This window comes from Pomacea canaliculata, linkage group LG6, assembly GCF_003073045.1.
Source record: "Pomacea canaliculata isolate SZHN2017 linkage group LG6, ASM307304v1, whole genome shotgun sequence".
Taxonomy (NCBI): domain Eukaryota; kingdom Metazoa; phylum Mollusca; class Gastropoda; order Architaenioglossa; family Ampullariidae; genus Pomacea; species Pomacea canaliculata.
Genome location: NC_037595.1, coordinates 23,950,182 through 23,967,616, shown reverse-complemented (window position 1 = coordinate 23,967,616; position 17,435 = coordinate 23,950,182). Strand labels below are relative to the sequence as shown.

Here is a 17,435-nt window from a genome sequence, read left to right as displayed (position 1 = left end):
AATCGGTATCTTTATATGAGCTATTCTACATGTAAAGAAAGTATACCTGATTTTCCTGCGAAGTATATTTAAATCTTCATAAGAATTAAGAGGGTGTGTTGTTGTCTTAGAAAGATTGTGAAAATCATGGTTAAAATTAGGATCATCATTGTCGTCGTCGTCGTTGTCGTCTCTATCATTTGCGGTTAGATGAAGTAGCAGAAGTACAAGAACAATAGAAGAAGGAGGATAACTTGGGGTAGCTGTCATAGTGGAAGTAGCAGTAGAAGTATTGCTAATGGTAGAAGCAGTTTACAAACGTTTGTTTTTTTGGCCAGACTTCCTTTTTGTCTTTTCCGACCAGCCCGCGTGTTATTTCGAGAAGCTGTCTTTCCTTTCTTCTTTCGACGTCTTCGTGTTCTTTGCTGGGGACATTGAAATCACAGTAACCATTTTCTTTCGGATCCCGAAATTCATATATGAAAACTGTGCAAAGCATATCCAGTAAAACTAAACAGTACAAAAACAACAGATATAAAAGTGATCTAAACTTCGTCTACATTTCTTTCATAACAGCTATATTAAGATATGAAAATAATACAGTATTCAGAGTATATATATATAGTAAAAACATATTTACGAGGACGATAACAGTCTTATAACTGTATTGTATTGGTATAATAAAAATTATCTTAATAGCTTACAGTTACTTCCACATAATTACCTAGTGGGGCTGGCGCTGTATTCTACATTAAATGTCTGAGGTTCAAGACTTACCCAACCTTGTTAATGGAAGACATCCTTTGCTTATTCAGCGTATGATTAGTTATGTGCGTTTATGAAGAATAAAAGATGGCGGAAAGAGAGTACTTTGGAATAACACACGCGATATCGGAATATCCAGATTTACGACTGTCAAGTATGAGTGATGAGTAAAATACTAAATAAAAATAGCTAACACAAAAAGAAAGGTAGTAACAAGCATGATCTCTTTCACCAAAACTAACAACAAAATCAAGAAAAATGCTAATGACAACTTAACAGGCGATTATTGGCTTTGTGCTTGTTCAAAATTACTTGTTATATTCTCTTAAGACAATGCATTTAAGCATACACATACTACACATTCTCTTGGCTGTAATATATATATATATCATAAAATCTTATATACGTGTAATTTTAATAATTAAAGTGCTAAGTTTTCTATGTTATATTTAAGGTACATTATTTTCTAACCTGTTGTGAAGGAGCATCATCTCTAGGCATGATCATGTTCCACAGACTGATGAACAGACCCATGACTTTCTTGATGCAGCTTAAGCCTGCGATGAAGAACAGCATTAGTTTCACTCTGAGAAAATGGCCATGGAGAGGATGAACATTATATAATATATGTGTTTGTGTTTGTGTGTGTGTGTGAATGTGATTGTGTGTGTGTGTGTGTGTGTGTGTGTGTGTGTGTGTGTGTGTGTGTGTGTGTGTGTGTGTGTGTGTGTGTGTGTGTGTGTGTGCTGCTTTCAATACATGTGACTGTCACGTCCTGATCTTTTGTCACTTTTCTGTTCTTTGGCAGAATATCTTCAGTTTATATCGACTCTTTTTTACGATTCGTGTTGACTCCTGCCTGCCCAGCTAGATTATAAAAGAGATAGAAATATTTCTTAGTAACTTTGAACGTGTTCAGAGAGTTGCTTATTTTTTACACATGACATTGAAAAGTACAGGTTGGTAACCGGTGAAAGGCAGGTCACCTATATGTCGGGCACTCGCTCAAGTCGTTTACAAAAAGTTATTCAAGCTCGCGGCATACCCTTTGTAACTTTTCTTAAATACGTATTGCATTACATGTGTTTGGCATACACCGAAGTACATGGACAAGGTACTGCGCATTGCTGACGGTATACATGACGGGAACACTGGGTATTGAGTTCGGGTTCATTGTTACATTCCCATGAGGGAACACACCTGGACCATGTAACAAGGCCGCTAAAATGTGTAACTATATCTTAAGACTTAAATGAACGACAGAATGAGTCGGCACACTATAAAGAGAAGTGTCCAGGTGGAGCAACAACAGAGAACAAAGCAATATTCACAACAAATAAAATCATACATAGTTCGCATGACTATTCATCGACCTGACAACTTTTTATTGAACTTCTTGACTGAACCATCGTATAAGCAACGGTGAGTATTTGTTTTTAACATGTCAGCATTAGCAGTATTGAATGAACGAATTATGTTAATCATTATCTTTTCGATAAAACTAGATGCAAAGGACGATTCATTTATGAAAATGCTTGGATTTAATGTTTTTTGTTTGGACTGTCTATTCGTTTGTTGTCTTTCATGTGTAGCAAGTACACATCCAAGTGGAAAAGGCGCATTACAAATTCTACTACTACTCCTCCTCAAAACATGATCTAAGTTATGGTCGCCAAGGGCAACACCACCTCTTAAAATAACAAGAAAAAGGTCTTTAAAACAATACGATATAAGAATTATTTACGATGACCAATAATCAAGTATATGTACTTACAATATTTAATAAACGTGTCGTTTCTTTAGACATCTGGGCTACTCGATTTCTTTCAATTCTTCTTGCCACCAGGGCATGTAGGAAGAGCGCCACATAGAATCTCTGAAAAAGTCTTCGTTCACTGTTACAAAGTACTTTCACCAATTCCAGGAATGGAAAACCCCGGTGGTATTATTAGTGTACATTTATAATAGTTTCTAGTCATGGTTGGTAATCGACGCAGTCATGCATGAAAACAAGAAAACACAAGAGTTTTTGAAACATAAAAGTTTCTAGATAATCTTTGCAGTCTAGGAAAAGCGAAAATGCCAATGGGGTTTCTCCGCTTTCTTCCAGGTTTTACTGTGAATCTTGTGAAAGAGATATGTGTGGGGGCTATAGCTTAAGATAATTATCACTGGGACCTTTAAAGAACTTTATGAATAACTGCTCATCAAAAATTATATTATTTGCAGCTGCATGGTCCCTTTTGCAAATAAGAAAGATATCAATGATTGTAAGCAATGTGCTCTAAGGTAAAAATATGTTCTCTGAAACTGCTCTAAAATGCGTTTCTTTAAACACACGCACGCACACACATACGCGCGCGTGCCTACCTCTCTTCTGCCGATTTAAAGATAATGAATATCCCTTTCCCACTCTATCCTGCATGCTTTGACTTTTTACGTTTTTCTTAATTATCATTTTCCCACTCAATGTCTTTCTTCTATGAAAGAGTGATGCATGAAATCCCAGCATGGAAGTGGGTGTTCAACTGATTGTCGGCAATGTGAGTAGACTGTTCTGTAGATCGGGGTGTCAGTAAGCGAATGCTGTGAGATCGCTGACCACGAGAATAAGTAACACTTCATTCCATACTACTCCCCCTGAAGTCAGAGGCCTTGATCTTCACGCTGTGGACATGGAGGACTCTCATCGTCTCCTTCATCTCGACTGTGGCGGGTGGTTGCTGCTTGTCATAATGGATGTTTGCATCTCTAGGGACCACTGGAGTGTCAGACACGGTGTAACGTGTGTCCAGTTTGTACGTATATGAAAATCACTATGAAACATAGTGCCAGTTATTTTTTACATGGGGAGGTTTTCAATTGCTGGGAGTATCATTGGCAATTATGTCGCTCAGCATGTATATTATCTCTCAACGGTCTGTGTGTGTGTGTGCGCGCGCGCGCGCGTGCGTGATTTGTTTGTCTGTGTGTTCATGCGTGTGTGCGTGCTCGTGCATGGGTAGTGACGGTGGGACGGGAGGGGAAATGCATAAATATATACGTACTCTTACGTCGTATGTTTTAGGATCTGACTCTCCGATTAATTTTGATGGACACTGTAATACTACACTCTACTGCCAGAATATACACTCAATGTTTCCCTTCATGGGCGGCTACGGAAGTAGTTACTTAGCAGCCGAGCTCAGCAACAAATCAAAACAAAACAAAAAAAAAAACAACCTTTGATGCATTATTATGTTAACAGACATATGCGTTTGCTATACAACTGTCTATGGCATATTCATCTTTCACCATAATCTCACAAAGAACTTTTTGTCTTTAAATACCCTATAGATTTGTTTTTGTGCTGAATTATTTGAGCAACTGTTCATTTGTGTGTCAGTCAAACAATTAAATCACTGACGTGACTAAATGACTAAAAATGAAGCTTTGTGCACACCGGCCTTGTTCTAGCAGTTAACCTGAAAAAAAAATCGTCTACAAGTAGTCCACTCATACAAGTTCGTGATTAAAGAAAGTTGCCATGGATTCAACAGCTCTCCTCGTCGGTGATACAAAAGTAAATCTTTACAAGTCTGCTCTCAGCCTGTAAAGCGTCATATATGTGCTTTTTCCCGCAACCCCCTTTTTTATTCTATAGGACCATTGAATTTTTTAAAGCCATGAAGTCGGCCGTTTTGTCAATAAAATCGTCGGCTGCATTGAGCCGTGACGCTGGATCAGTGATGTCCGACATTAATCATAATAAATGCAAAATTTGTCAAGCGCATACTCACACTCTGAAGGAGCATATATGCATGCTCTTATATTGCGCGAACAAGAACGAAACATGGACAGCATAAGAGGGACAGGAAAACAAACACTCAGCTGAGATGAGGTGCAAACGAGACATACGTGACAATGCGCGCACAATAGTGAAATGAAATGAAAATTCTTAGGTTGAAAATGCCACGTAAAACTAGCTAATATAAAAGGTTAACGCAAAGCAGCTTATCACGTGATTGAGCAGACGCCCTTTATTATTGTCACGTGACAACAAAGAACCGCTACTCTGAACTATTTATATCAAGCGTCCATTGAGGCGCATACGATTATCTATGCTTGCATCGAGAGCGACTATTGCAACAAAACGATGGCAAGCTGTATATATATCTGTATATAGATGTTTGTTACCTGAGGTATGGACACTGTATTATATATTGTAAAACTTAACTTTCACCGTCATACTTTTTCCAGACGCATGAAAGATTGAGAGAACTTTGAGCCAGGAAGTCTCGCTCTTACTCCATTACGTCGCTTACAAGCACTATCATTCATTCATCATTCCTTGTACCAGTCTCTCCATATCTCCATCGGTATCTAAGAGGTGGTATGTGTGTGAGTGAGAGAGAGAGGCTTAGATAACGGTTGTCGATTGCGTACGTTGAACTCACTAAAGAAAGCTTGAATATTTCGCATGAGAGCATCAATTCATTGACGCCCGGAACTATCCACAAAAAACAGTGATTGTGCAGTAGAGATATCACACAGGTCAGGCAAGCAAATGTTGGCCAAAGCTGTACATTAACATCTGAGAAAAGTAAAATTAAATAACATTTTAGTGTTTTTGCTTTATTATAGATAAAAAGCATGAAAATACTACATTCAGTGTGAATCTTTAGTAATGAGAGTTATTTATCGGAGATGAGTCCACCTTTGCAGTGTCTTCTTATTTTTGTGTGTATACACATTGTTATATTTATTAGTAGCATTTTGATGCTTGATAATTCCACGGTGGGAATATGTTCTTGTTTCTAATACATTATTTTTACTATTTCCCTCAAGTGTGTGTGATTTTTATTACTTATAATCTGGTTTAGATAGTGCTGTATAGAAAAGAGACTTGAAAAGCCTTTGTCTTTTACAGAAACAAAGCATACATATTATTTTATTAAATAATAATAAATGCAAAATTTGTAGAGTGCACACTCGCACTCCTAAAGAGTATGCTCTTAGCCCTTAAGAACAAGAATGAAACATGGACAGCATACAAGGGACAGAAAAACAAATAGCGTATGAACTATAAAAGAATCAACAACTGTACTAAATGAAGGATACAATCAAATACAGAAAACACAAAGAGGAACCAAAAAACAAGAACAAGAGCTGAGATTAACATGATATTGCAAAACGAAGGGTGTGAAAAAAGACAATATACAAATATGTATACACTGATTTATTTTTGTTATTGTGCAGTTAAGCGAACATTTCTTATAGTCATAAAACTGATTTTAGAAAGAAATGATAAATATAAATTCAATTTTATCAGAAATTACTGTTTTGTTTTCTTCCAAGACCAATGTTTGAAGGAAGCATGTTTGGGGAGTATGCCCAGATTGCCTCCTTCCTCTCATCTCCAACAGCTGGGAATTATGACTATGGAGCACGATATCTTCCAGCCCACCTTTTACCACAGCAACCTTCATTTAATATGCCATGGGGATGGGGACAGAAAGATAAAGAAACTATAACAGAAGAGGGAGTTGTTGGTGATGGACAGTCTTTGTTGGTGGAAGACTTTATTATGGTTGCAGAATTTTCAGAAATTGAGGGACCGAAACCTGTAGTAAGCTGTTTTTATGTTTCTGCTTTTTAAGAATATGTGTGAGTGTGTTTGTGTGAGAGAGATTGAGAGAGAAAGGAAGGGGCTGTGTAGAGAAAGAGTTACCTGTAAGACCGGGACAAAAAAAAAAATCACTGTCAAGTTTTGCACAGGATCTTTCTGTGTCTTTTCTTCATCTGACATGTAACTGGTGACTTATAATTATGATTAATTCCCTTATTAAAAGAAAAATGTATCCAATTATAAAGTTTATGTAAAATATTCTGTTCATTCCTTTTTTTTAAATATTTGTTTGCAGCTTACAATTCCTAAAGATGGTGGTGAGAGTGTGGATTTAAATTCTCTGTCTGTGAAAATCATGGCTGTTGATCATCAAACAAACTCAGAGTCAGAGTATGTAATTATTTTGCATGTCTGTATATGTCAAACATGGCAGCTTTCAGTCTGCTACTCAACAGTGCAGATGGGATATTACTATTAATAATGCGATAACAGTGTGTGTACTGAAGGCAGTTTTTCATCCTTCTCACCTTCTTACATTTTTTTTTCTGCTTCTTTTCTTTTTTAAAAAATATTTTTCTACCATTTATATCAGTCAAGAGATCAGTGTATCTTGTCCAGTGTATCTTAATCCAGGAAGTTTGTTCTATCACGAAGTGCATTTTATTGTTAGAATGAAATCAATCATGAGTATTCACACTTTTTAGCATTTAGGGGTCATTTGTTACACCAGACGCATGAAATTAACTTTTATTTTCAGGGGATTCAGCATATCCGAAGACACACAAATAGTACTTTCTGACCATGATACTGGTGTTTATGCATTTGTGAGTAAATTTGTTGTTGAGTTTTAGTCAAGTTAACCACTTTCATAAACAGACTGTGATCTAGGACAGGAAAGACTATGCAAAGTAAATGACTGAAATCACAATTTTGTTTATTCCTTATCTCATACCTCTCTTTTTTTTTTTTTTTTGATCATTATTTCATTGTCTCTTTATTCCCCATCTTTTCACCTGCACACTAAGGGCACTCAGCACTAAGCTTTTATGTATTTTTCTTGTCCAGGCTCATCATCTGTTGCTCTATGATAATCAAGCAAGGGGCTTTGTGAGGCCCTACTGTATGTCTTCGTCACAACAGACTTAAGGTAGACCTTTTGTTGAAACTCATATGCCATCTTTGGTCATCAATTTTGTTATGTTGAGTTTTTTCTTAACATATGCCTGACACAATGGCGTTTCCTCCCAATAAAACATTGACTTAATGTTGCTCACTTTAATATCCTGACTTAGGGGTATAAAATTCAATGCTTTCTTTTAAAGTTTGGGGTAAAAAAAATCAAGACATGGAGTCAGTATATTTAAAATGAAATGTGGCTGGCAAATTTGAGTCATATTATGTTGATTGTTGAAAGCCATTCCATATAAATTTGTCTTTTTTTTTCAGGAAGATAATGATGTTTTATGAGGAGCTCTCTTCACAGTTCAAAAGAGTGAGTTTGGAATGTGTTTATTTTAGTAACATTATAACAACAGTGATCCTGATAATGGACATTACACCATAAATGTTATTTAAGGTGATGATGTATGGAGATAATAGTTGTGGTTATGAAATGAGTTTAGTGATGTTGTACTGACTATGGAGATGTTTAGAGCTAAATTAGCTTAAAACATTTTTTGGGTATATTTTGCTGTTAATCATTCAGAAATCTTGTTCTTCTCTCTTGGTAAATTTCTACCCTTTTAGTTTTTATATAAACCAAAATAAGTCTTTTTTCAATCCTTTCAGGCTGCAAGATATCTCAAATATGGAAACAGACTGTTGTTTGTGAAGGATCTAGAGAAGCATTTGCAAGACTTAGATCACACAAAAGGTTTTGGCAAATTATATGGCAATCTTAAATATGCCTGAAGTTTATGAATGAGCGACGAGAGTATGTGTGCATGCATGCCACAGTCTATTAAACTGAAGATAGGATAAAGTCAAGAAAGAGGGACAGGAAAGCTAACTGCCTTACATATGTTGTATCAGACCTGTTTACCATTACAAATTTTCTGTCATAATCATAGGAATTATGGGAAAGCCGAAAACTTACATTTTATCAATTTGTAACTGATTTAATACACTCAATGAAGATTATAAGTTTTTCAATGGGATACAAGCATTTTTTACAACTAGTACTGCCTGGTCATCCTAAAGAAAACAGCTTTAGTTTGCATGCATGTGCGCTTATCTTTTGCATGTTAACATTGCAAAATGTATCTGGAAAAGCTTCACATTTGTCTTTATGTATGTTCTTTCGTAATCATCCTACTGTGCTTTCTTTAGCTCATTGTGCCTGTGTTCTTCAATATGCTTATTCTAAGTCTTTTTTTTTTTCTTTAACCTTTACTGTTTTTTGCTTTTTATTTTAAACCATATAAAGGTTATTTACTTAACCAAGTTGGAAGAATGAGACTCAAGACAACACACACTCAAGATGAGGAGCAGAATAAAATCCGAGTAAATGCAGAAAATGAGTTGTACAAAGGATTACAAAATATACAGCAGTCCACAATGGAGATAAAAGACATTCTGTCAGTGCTGAAACCTCTTTTGGTGAGTGCCTGTATACTGAATTGCTCTATATGTGTGTGTGTATTTATTTATAAACACTTCTAGACATAGTTACTAACCTCTCAAGCATTTTGTCCATTAGTTAATGGTGCAAATTTTTGTATACTGCCTACAAACACGTGCTTTTTTCTCTATAGTGATAGTCAGAGCTGGTGAAACTGATATTTTTGAGAATCTGAAAATATGAGAATGATTGAACACTTTACCAACTTACAAAATATATTGATGAGAGTTTGAAAAAGAAAAATAACCTTTTAGTTTCGCTGCTGCAGCATGATAAACGTCTTGAGAGCAGTTCCGGTGTCTTGAGGAGCGAGCATTTCACCACATTAATGAAGAAGTCACTCAGGCAGACAAGATAAGTCTTCAGGAGGATCGGCTTGTGGATAAAGTCTACAGAAATGTACCATTCAGAATGTAAATGATGAGCATCATAGTTTTTTTTGTTCTTCTGTTTTTAATATATAATGGGTGCGTATGCAGATGTGCATGTGTGTGTACAAGTGTTATGAGTTAATTTAGTCTCTGTTATAGAGATATATACAGATAATCCTTCTTTATTTTTTTCCTTAGGTGGAATCCCTGCAGGAATCTGGGATTTTCTCCTGTTTCTCTCTTTAAGTCATCTACAACTTACACAGTAGGACTTTGAGACTTTTATTTCAGTTCATCATGTTTGTGGGTTAGAGCGAGGTTCTAGATTTCTTGACATTTTTATGTTGGTCTGTCTTTTATGAGCATTCATCCCTATAAGAAGTGAAATAAAAAAAGGTCACATGTGCGACGTGATAATATGGGATTTTCAGGTGACTGATGGTTAATAGACACACTTGAAAATAGGGTAGTTTCCAGCTAAATATAAAATGTTTATTCTTATTCGTCTATACTATGGGTTTTTTTATGCTGCGGAGCCGCTTCAGTTGTAAATAGCATGCTTGAACCTCACCCGTTCTCAATGACTGAATCGATGACATTTAAGTTTGTCAAGTTAATTTTAAAAAAAAGAAAAAAAATTATAATGCATTTTTAGCTGTAGATTGAACAAATGATTTTTTTTTCGCGGAATGCTTAAAGTGGTCTTTGCTAATCGTTATATTTATACTGGATAATGCACCACACTTTGGAACTTAAACTGTTCTATTAAATACAAGAAGGTGTTAACATTTTCATCATAGATAGCTACCTTTGGATTAATGGACTTATTGTGGATTGTGTGATAAATATAAAAAAATTAAAACCGGAGTAGGATTTTAAATAGATTCAGCTGCATTGTTGAAGCTGCTGAGATTTAAAATTTAAGATTTATGGAGGACAGCGCATTACTTGCTTTACTGCAAAAAATAGCTGCATACTGTCAGGTGTGAATTGTATGTTCTTTAGTACCTTGTAGTTGTACATCAGGTGTTTGCTTAAAACTTTTTTTGTTCAGCCTCTTATTAGTTGAGACAACCAAATCGAAACGCTTCAACAGTCCATTACGTACGGTTCTTCATGAACTGTGCTCATGGGGAGCTAAAGAAGGCCTTTACAAGCTAAGATGTATACACGAGGTAATAACGGTAGCTCTCGTCTTTTTTGAAAGTGATAAGTTTTTTTTTCTGTTTTAACAGTTTTCTCATTCAAAAAAGTCTCATTATTCTTTTTAGCTCTTATAGCAACCTCTCATATCTCAAAGAAAGTTTTTGAATAATAATCTACCCATTACCTCTCCCTCTGCCGAAGGACAGGGCCGCCATTGCTGTTTCCGAGTGTTTGTCTGGCACCAGAGACGCGATACAAGCAGTGTGCAGTCTGGTTCTGTTAACTTTAATTGCATTTACTCTGAATCATAGTTTTGGTCTTGTTATTTATCTGGTTCTGCAGTAAATTGCCGAGGAGAGGCATCAGCGGTGGATTCTGTGAGACCCGCTGCAAGCTATTGGGGACTGAGCCGCGCAGATGAAATTCATGGAGAGAGAGATGAGTGGTGTTAGTGCTGTGGGGAAGGGTGACTGATATAGTGCTTTTGGAGTGGAGCCCTCTTGTGAGCAAGAGAGCAGACGCAGCTCTTTCTCTTTTTTTAAACTATAATTCATGGACCAGGACGTATTATATGCGGGGGGTAATTCGGGACAAGGTATTTGTCCTCGTTCTTGTGTATCTTGAAACAGGGATTGGAAGGTTTTTGATCTGGCTCCGATTAGCAAAAGATTGCCCCGCGGTTCAGGCGACTATTCTACCTCCTGACGCTCGCAGTCCCCGTTCCTCACTCAGAAAGTAGGCAAATCTGTAAGCTTTCAAGTTTGAGTGAAACAGGAATTTAAATGTAGAAGGATCATACTTGTCAAAATCAGACCATTTCCTATAAATCAGTAAAACCCCTACAAGAACAAAGATTTAGTAGGAATATTCATATGACCAAGCGCCATAGCACAACGCGCGGCGGGTCATTGGGGCCAAATTATGAATTGATGATTTATTTTTAAATTTTGACGGAATAGAAATTTAGTCGTGAAATTATCCATGTTAAAATGACACTTCAGTCAAATAGTACAATGTCCTAAGAACAAGCAGTCTTAAGCGTTCTCAAAGGTTCAGTAATTAATTAAAGTTTTGTGTTCTTGAATTCAGAGTCGAACGGGCGCACAGACTCAGATCCCCCAAACTCTGCGGGAGGTCATGCATTCAGAGTGTTATCGATGACAATGTATACATCCAAATTGTATTACTTTTAGAGAGGGAGTTGAACGGGTATCCGGGGTCTTAGATGTGGACGAGGCAGTAATTTTGGAAGCGCGAGAAAAGCATCAGTAATTTTCTTGTTATTTAGAAAAAAAATTCATACAGGTTTCTTAAATTGGGGTTTGAAGTACCATACAATCGTAAAGTGAAAGAATTATTTGAAGATGCAAAGTCATTTAGGCCGATGGCTGGATGTGGCCCGCGGTCATCTTTTTGACCGGACCATGCCAAAATGGTGAAGTGCACTTGTTTTGTTTTGTGTTTTAATTCAGCCTAGGTTGTAATTTGATTTGAAATTTAATTTATCAATTCTAATTTAAAATAAATAATTATCAATACTACTGGGGCATTAGAACAATTGGCAGTCTGTAGCATTCTAACACAAAGATAACAAATAGTACAGTGATGTGTGATGAAAATTACAAAACAGTTTTGTCAAAATTGATCTTATTTTTGTGAACTTGTGTTTTGATTTTGTAATATGTTAAAGTCTGAAGTTAAAATGATGCATATTTTTCATGCGTTTTCCAGGCGAGGAATCTCAATGTGCCTTAGCGAGATAGCAGTAGTATTCTCCTGGCTGCAGGCAGATTAATAAATTGGCACTGGTCATCTTTGGCTCTGTAAGCGGGCAGGCGGTTAAAGATGGGGTGTAACTGACCTTTGGTTGTCGCGATTTTTGTGTCCGATCTGAGGAGAGTATGACGAAAGATGGAAAAAAGCATTGACCGATTGGACAGGTTAGATGTAGATTAACTAGCATGCATATAAACAGAAACTTAATCATAGGCAAAAACAGTGAGAATATTGTAAATGATATCGATTATGTTTATAGTAGATTTGGTTCTGACTTGTTCCTCTGTCCATGTTTGGAAGCAAAAAGATTGATTTCAAACAGGGAACATTGCTTTTCAGTAGTGTTTTGAAATGTAGAGGATGGTATCTTAATTCTGCTATGTTGACCTGTCTTACAGAATGACACTCTGGAAAGCTCAAGAGGGGACCGGATCTGTAAGTCCGGATTGGTCTGGCCTCGACTCTGTCCTTACAAGATGCAGAAAATGCCTCTTTGGTATCCTTCCAGGGGTCTCCAACCAATAGTTCTGTCGTCGGGTTGTGACAACAAGGTGAGAGCTATCTAGGGTATTCTTTATTCACAAAAAAAAATTAAGCTTCTGCTTTTTCTCTTTTTTTAACTACTAAATACTGTGGTAAGTCATGTAAGCGACATTCAGCATCATTTAGAAGCAATTAGCAACCTCATCATTTACCCATTTTTTTTTTTTTCTCTGTCTCTCTCACACACACACACACTTCCCCAAACACTCACACGGCGCCGAGGCCGGGCGATATATTTGTAATTTTTGCAGTTCATATTAACAAGTAGCTGCTCACTTAAGGATTTGTTTACCTGTTCGTTAATTGCAAGTGTACAAGACTTCATATCTGCTCCAACCTCTCCACTGTGAAGAAGAAGCAATATTTCCTATCATTCTTGTAGAGACACTGGATATGACGGCTTGGCCTACCTGCTTCAGTAGGAAGTTCAGATCCTTACGGATCATCAGAGAATGCCTGTACAGTTTCCTTTAACAGAAAACATGAAGAAAAGAAACTGCATGCAAAAATATATCTCATACTGATGCACTACAAGGTCACGTTCTGCAAGCGTCTTATGGAGAAACGACAGTGCTGTGTACAGTGTCTGCTAAGGAAGTTCAAAAATAGTTGCTGTCAAACATACAGAAAACTCAAAATTCCTAGTCCAGAAAACTTCACCATATCCCTCAGAAAACCAATTAATTGAACCCTCTCAAAGTAAGTAAGTTTTTTTTTTTTTTTTTAGTTTGTGAAAGTAATTTTTATTAGGAAATGAGAAATAAATTTTTTAACCAAAGATGAGAATTTCATGCCTATTTAATGAACATGTTGAAGAACTGATGACTTTCCTTTTTGGTGTGTTTCAATTTTTTTTTATTGCTTTATTTCATGTGAAAATATAGACCTGGAAAAGTGTTCAAATAAGATTGCATTGTATCCCTTTCATTCAATTTAAAGGACTTTAACGATTATACATACCTGGAACATTGATTATTTCTTTTTTTCAAAATTTGAGCAAGTATATACCAAAGGGTCAAAAAGAAGATGTGCTTGAACATCTGGATAAAGCTTACCAAATTGTCTTGCTCCTGCCTTTTAAGATTGTTGTTCAAGATATCGGAGCGTTGGCTTCACTGATGTTATAATCTGACGGATTTTTCAAAAAGAAGACTTTTTCAACCGGTGTAGTGCTTAATCTAGAATCTTCATCAGTCCGATTCCACCAGAACAAACATGTTTGCTTGCAAGAGAGGAAAAACTCACTTAGACCTTCTTGTATTACCTGGTCGACCTCTATATGCTCATCACCTAGAAGTAATGGTCTGGTTCAGCAACAGATAACGTCACCAGAGCAAAGGTGATGATCCAAAGTACAGTCTTGAATGTAGAAATCATCGCAATTGACTCGTGGCAACCTGGTAGCGTACAGGAGGCGTCGTGCTAATTTTCAAGAACCATCAAGTTGGCCCGCAAGTCTCATCTCCAGAGGACCCCTAATCAGTGCAAGAGGGGTGAGATTGGTGTAGATGGTTTCGTGGCGTCATCATCTGTATCGAATTATTTTTAAAAATTCCAGCACTCTAGGGGCGATATTTTTCTCTCCTGCATCATGTTTCAAAACCGTATTTGACAGATTTTTTTCATCGTTTTGCAAAGATTTTACACACTTTTGAGCTGATAGGATGGAGAAAAAGAATCTTTAAACGATGTGTAGCAAACATTTATCCTATATACGCAATTTAATGGGCTAGGAAATCATATTTTTTTTCTTAGCATCAGTGTTAAATGCTTTATTATGTTTTCTATAAAGCTTTATTTTGAGACGCTGAATAACGATGATAGAAGACATCTTTAAAATTTCTTACAGTTCGTTCAGAAGCTGAAAGGTATAATATTTCTTATTGATTCGATCCTCAGTGGTTTCACGGAAAGTCTATGGCTTGTGAAGCTTCTTCGAAAGATGTTATTTGATATGAGGTGGATAAGCGTCTAGAGATGTTATTGGGTGACAAGGTTACCTCGGTTCATAGGTGGGGTGTCGGGTGGAGCATTGAAAGGTGGGGTTAGCTGAAGTTATAGTTGTCTCCACCTGTTCTGTCGTGGTTCCAGGAGTAGAGGTTTAGCTTGTTTCCGCAATAAGTCTGGAAGGCTGAAGGGGCAGAATAATTTATAGTCTGCCCTTTGCAATCTGCACACCTTGCAACGCGTGATGAGCTGTATTTTCTTCTGAGAAAGTCTGCATTCGACTTGAATATTGTCAAGCAAGTACATTGTTGATACTATAGAACAGCATGTATGAGCAACAACATAGTTTGAAATTAGGCTTGACATGTCTAGCAGGCGGTTCGCTAGACCATATAGAAGGCATGCCGATATTCTGTTGGATTTTTAAAAGAAAAACTGTTAAAAAGAAAATTGAGGATAAGTAGATTGTAGTCAAGTCCTAGATGTCGTGTTCCTACTATATCCAGGAAACTATGGGGGTTACTGTGACAACTAGAGACTGGTTCAGAACTATGCTTAGAAACTTGTGTACCATATAGTATTATTTAAATATGGATCAATATGAAGAGACCAGTCAGTTGTCGTGTTTTATCTCTTCTTCTTCGAACATAGAAAGCCACGTAAGAGTGGCATCATTTACATAAGACCCTTCGGAATTTTGTTAAGCAACCTCATGTGGGGACCTGGTCCGGGGGCTCGCTAAGCACCTGGTAACGGGTGGTACCAGAATCGAGTTGATGTTGCTGTTTTTTTAAATTCGTGCCCTCGTGTTGTTTCTGTTGCTTGGTTGTCGCCCACATATGACCTGCAATTCATGAAAGGTCCCGCCATCAACTCTTTATTCAGTCCATTGGTCCATGGGAAAAATACTATGAACATCTTATTGATCTGCATTTAAGATGAACTTTTTCCAACGGTTCTAATTTGGATGCGTTTGTGTCCCTACATGGTGTTTCCTTGCCAGTGATGAATTGCAGTGAACATTAATGTTCATTTTACCTGCTGAGAGATTTAAGAATCATTTTCTTTTTCAAATATTCGAGCATTCTACGGTTTATTTTTTCATGGTAAAAGAAGTTTAATGGGGCTATGTCTTCTTTTTATTTAATTGGTTCATAATCACACACTAACTAGAAAACACCACTTCCGAGTATTATTTGTTACAGGTTATGGAATATGTTGATGTTCTAAAGTAACATATAGTGCCGGCCTTCAGCTTTGCTTTTTAGTCTTATGACAGGACGCACTGTATTGAATTAGTTAGGACCAAGCTAGATTTGGGAAACAGAGGTTACCAAATTTGTTGGTCACAGATGCATAGTATATCCGTCTCTTTGCCTGGGCTGATACCCCGAGGTCTGTTTTTTAAATTCATGTGCTTATCGTTACCTGTAATTGTGAATCTCACTGTTATCCTAAAATTGACCGTCAATCAGAAATACTAAACTCTCATAGTATTAATAATATAAGTTTTAAGTTCAATCTGTCTAATGTCATTGTGGTGATCAAGATGAAAAAACAATATGACAGAAGGGATAGTCAAAGATATACTTAAAGTACTTGTTCTGGAATCTCTCCGGTTAGGTTCAGGGCACATTTGATCAGAAAACAGACTGTCCCACTGGGTGCGAGGTAGTAGGACATACAGACCTGTCGACTGTAAAGTGTTATGTACGTTGCAATAAGGATGCCATTGTGTTTGTAAACTGAGAATTTAGTACACTTTAGGTTAACATTTCTAAATCTTATTTACTCTAGTTCAACCAGCGAATTAGCAATAGTCATGTAGTATGCATGATGCAAGCATGAGATATATGAAAAGTAGGTTAAAAAGTGTTATATATAAGATTGAGTGGTCACAATTTGCAGAGAAACCGTGGCCACTTGTGTACGTAGGACTGAGAACAGGGCCAATTGAAGCGACTGGGTTGCGATGGGATATGCCGACGTGACGATTTTCCTCGAAGAGCGGGTGGACTCGGAACACGAGGGAGATTCGAGGCTGAGGGCAGGAGATCTGCCGATCCGGAGAAAAGCATCCCTTAGGACGCGTAAAGTACGGTGATTTCCCTCAGTCTGTAAAGGTAAAATCGTCAACGATATTATTTATAGTAACTGATATTGGAGTGGTAGTAACTAGTGAGGGCGCAGTAATGCATGGGGCGCGCTGTCTCAATGCTTGTCGTGGGTCCCGTTTCTCCGATGTAAAGAACGATCTTTTGTTGATATAAGAACATAAACGAATTGGACTCTTAATTTGCCAATTGATGATCTTTCATTTAATTCTTGAGAGAGAATCGGTATGATGCAGTGTGTGCATATAATATTGGTCACCACATGGCATTTGCGTATATAGACGTAAATACCTAGTAATTAATGTGTTTATATATATAGAATAATAAACAAACTGTTCAATGAAAACCTTTCTTTGTTCTGCAGCGAGGTGACGAAAACAGTTCATATTATGATGGTGGACGATAGGCGCGCGCTGCGCGAGTTCTGACGCGCTCCAGGCCTACCGGAGGTTATGTTTTAACATAATGTTGTAATTTGAAGCATTTAAGAGCAGAACGAATATGTAGGTTTTGTGAATGTGTGGTGTTGTGTGTTTTAACGATTCATGGAACTACATGTATGTATA

The 17,435-nt window shown here is 37.0% G+C and overlaps 1 protein-coding gene and 1 long non-coding RNA gene across 2 annotated transcripts; one reads left to right on the top strand and one right to left on the bottom strand.

Annotated features, from left to right (window-relative positions):
• Window positions 1-97: 97 nt before the first annotated feature.
• LOC112567243 lies at window positions 98-3,524 on the bottom strand. The gene is made up of 3 exons (XR_003099776.1): window positions 2,519-3,524; window positions 1,216-1,301; window positions 98-404 (listed from the first exon to the last, which is right to left on the bottom strand). It is a non-coding gene; the product is annotated as an uncharacterized LOC112567243 (long non-coding RNA).
• A 1,103-nt stretch (window positions 3,525-4,627) lies between these two features.
• LOC112566961 (guanine nucleotide exchange protein smcr8a-like) lies at window positions 4,628-7,498 on the top strand. Its single transcript, XM_025243391.1, has 5 exons — window positions 4,628-4,925; window positions 6,082-6,352; window positions 6,648-6,742; window positions 7,110-7,176; window positions 7,418-7,498. Exons 2-5 carry the CDS (start codon window positions 6,086-6,088, stop codon window positions 7,496-7,498), a joined length of 510 nt encoding a protein of 169 aa, XP_025099176.1. The 5' UTR covers window positions 4,628-4,925; window positions 6,082-6,085.
• Window positions 7,499-17,435: the final 9,937 nt, after the last annotated feature.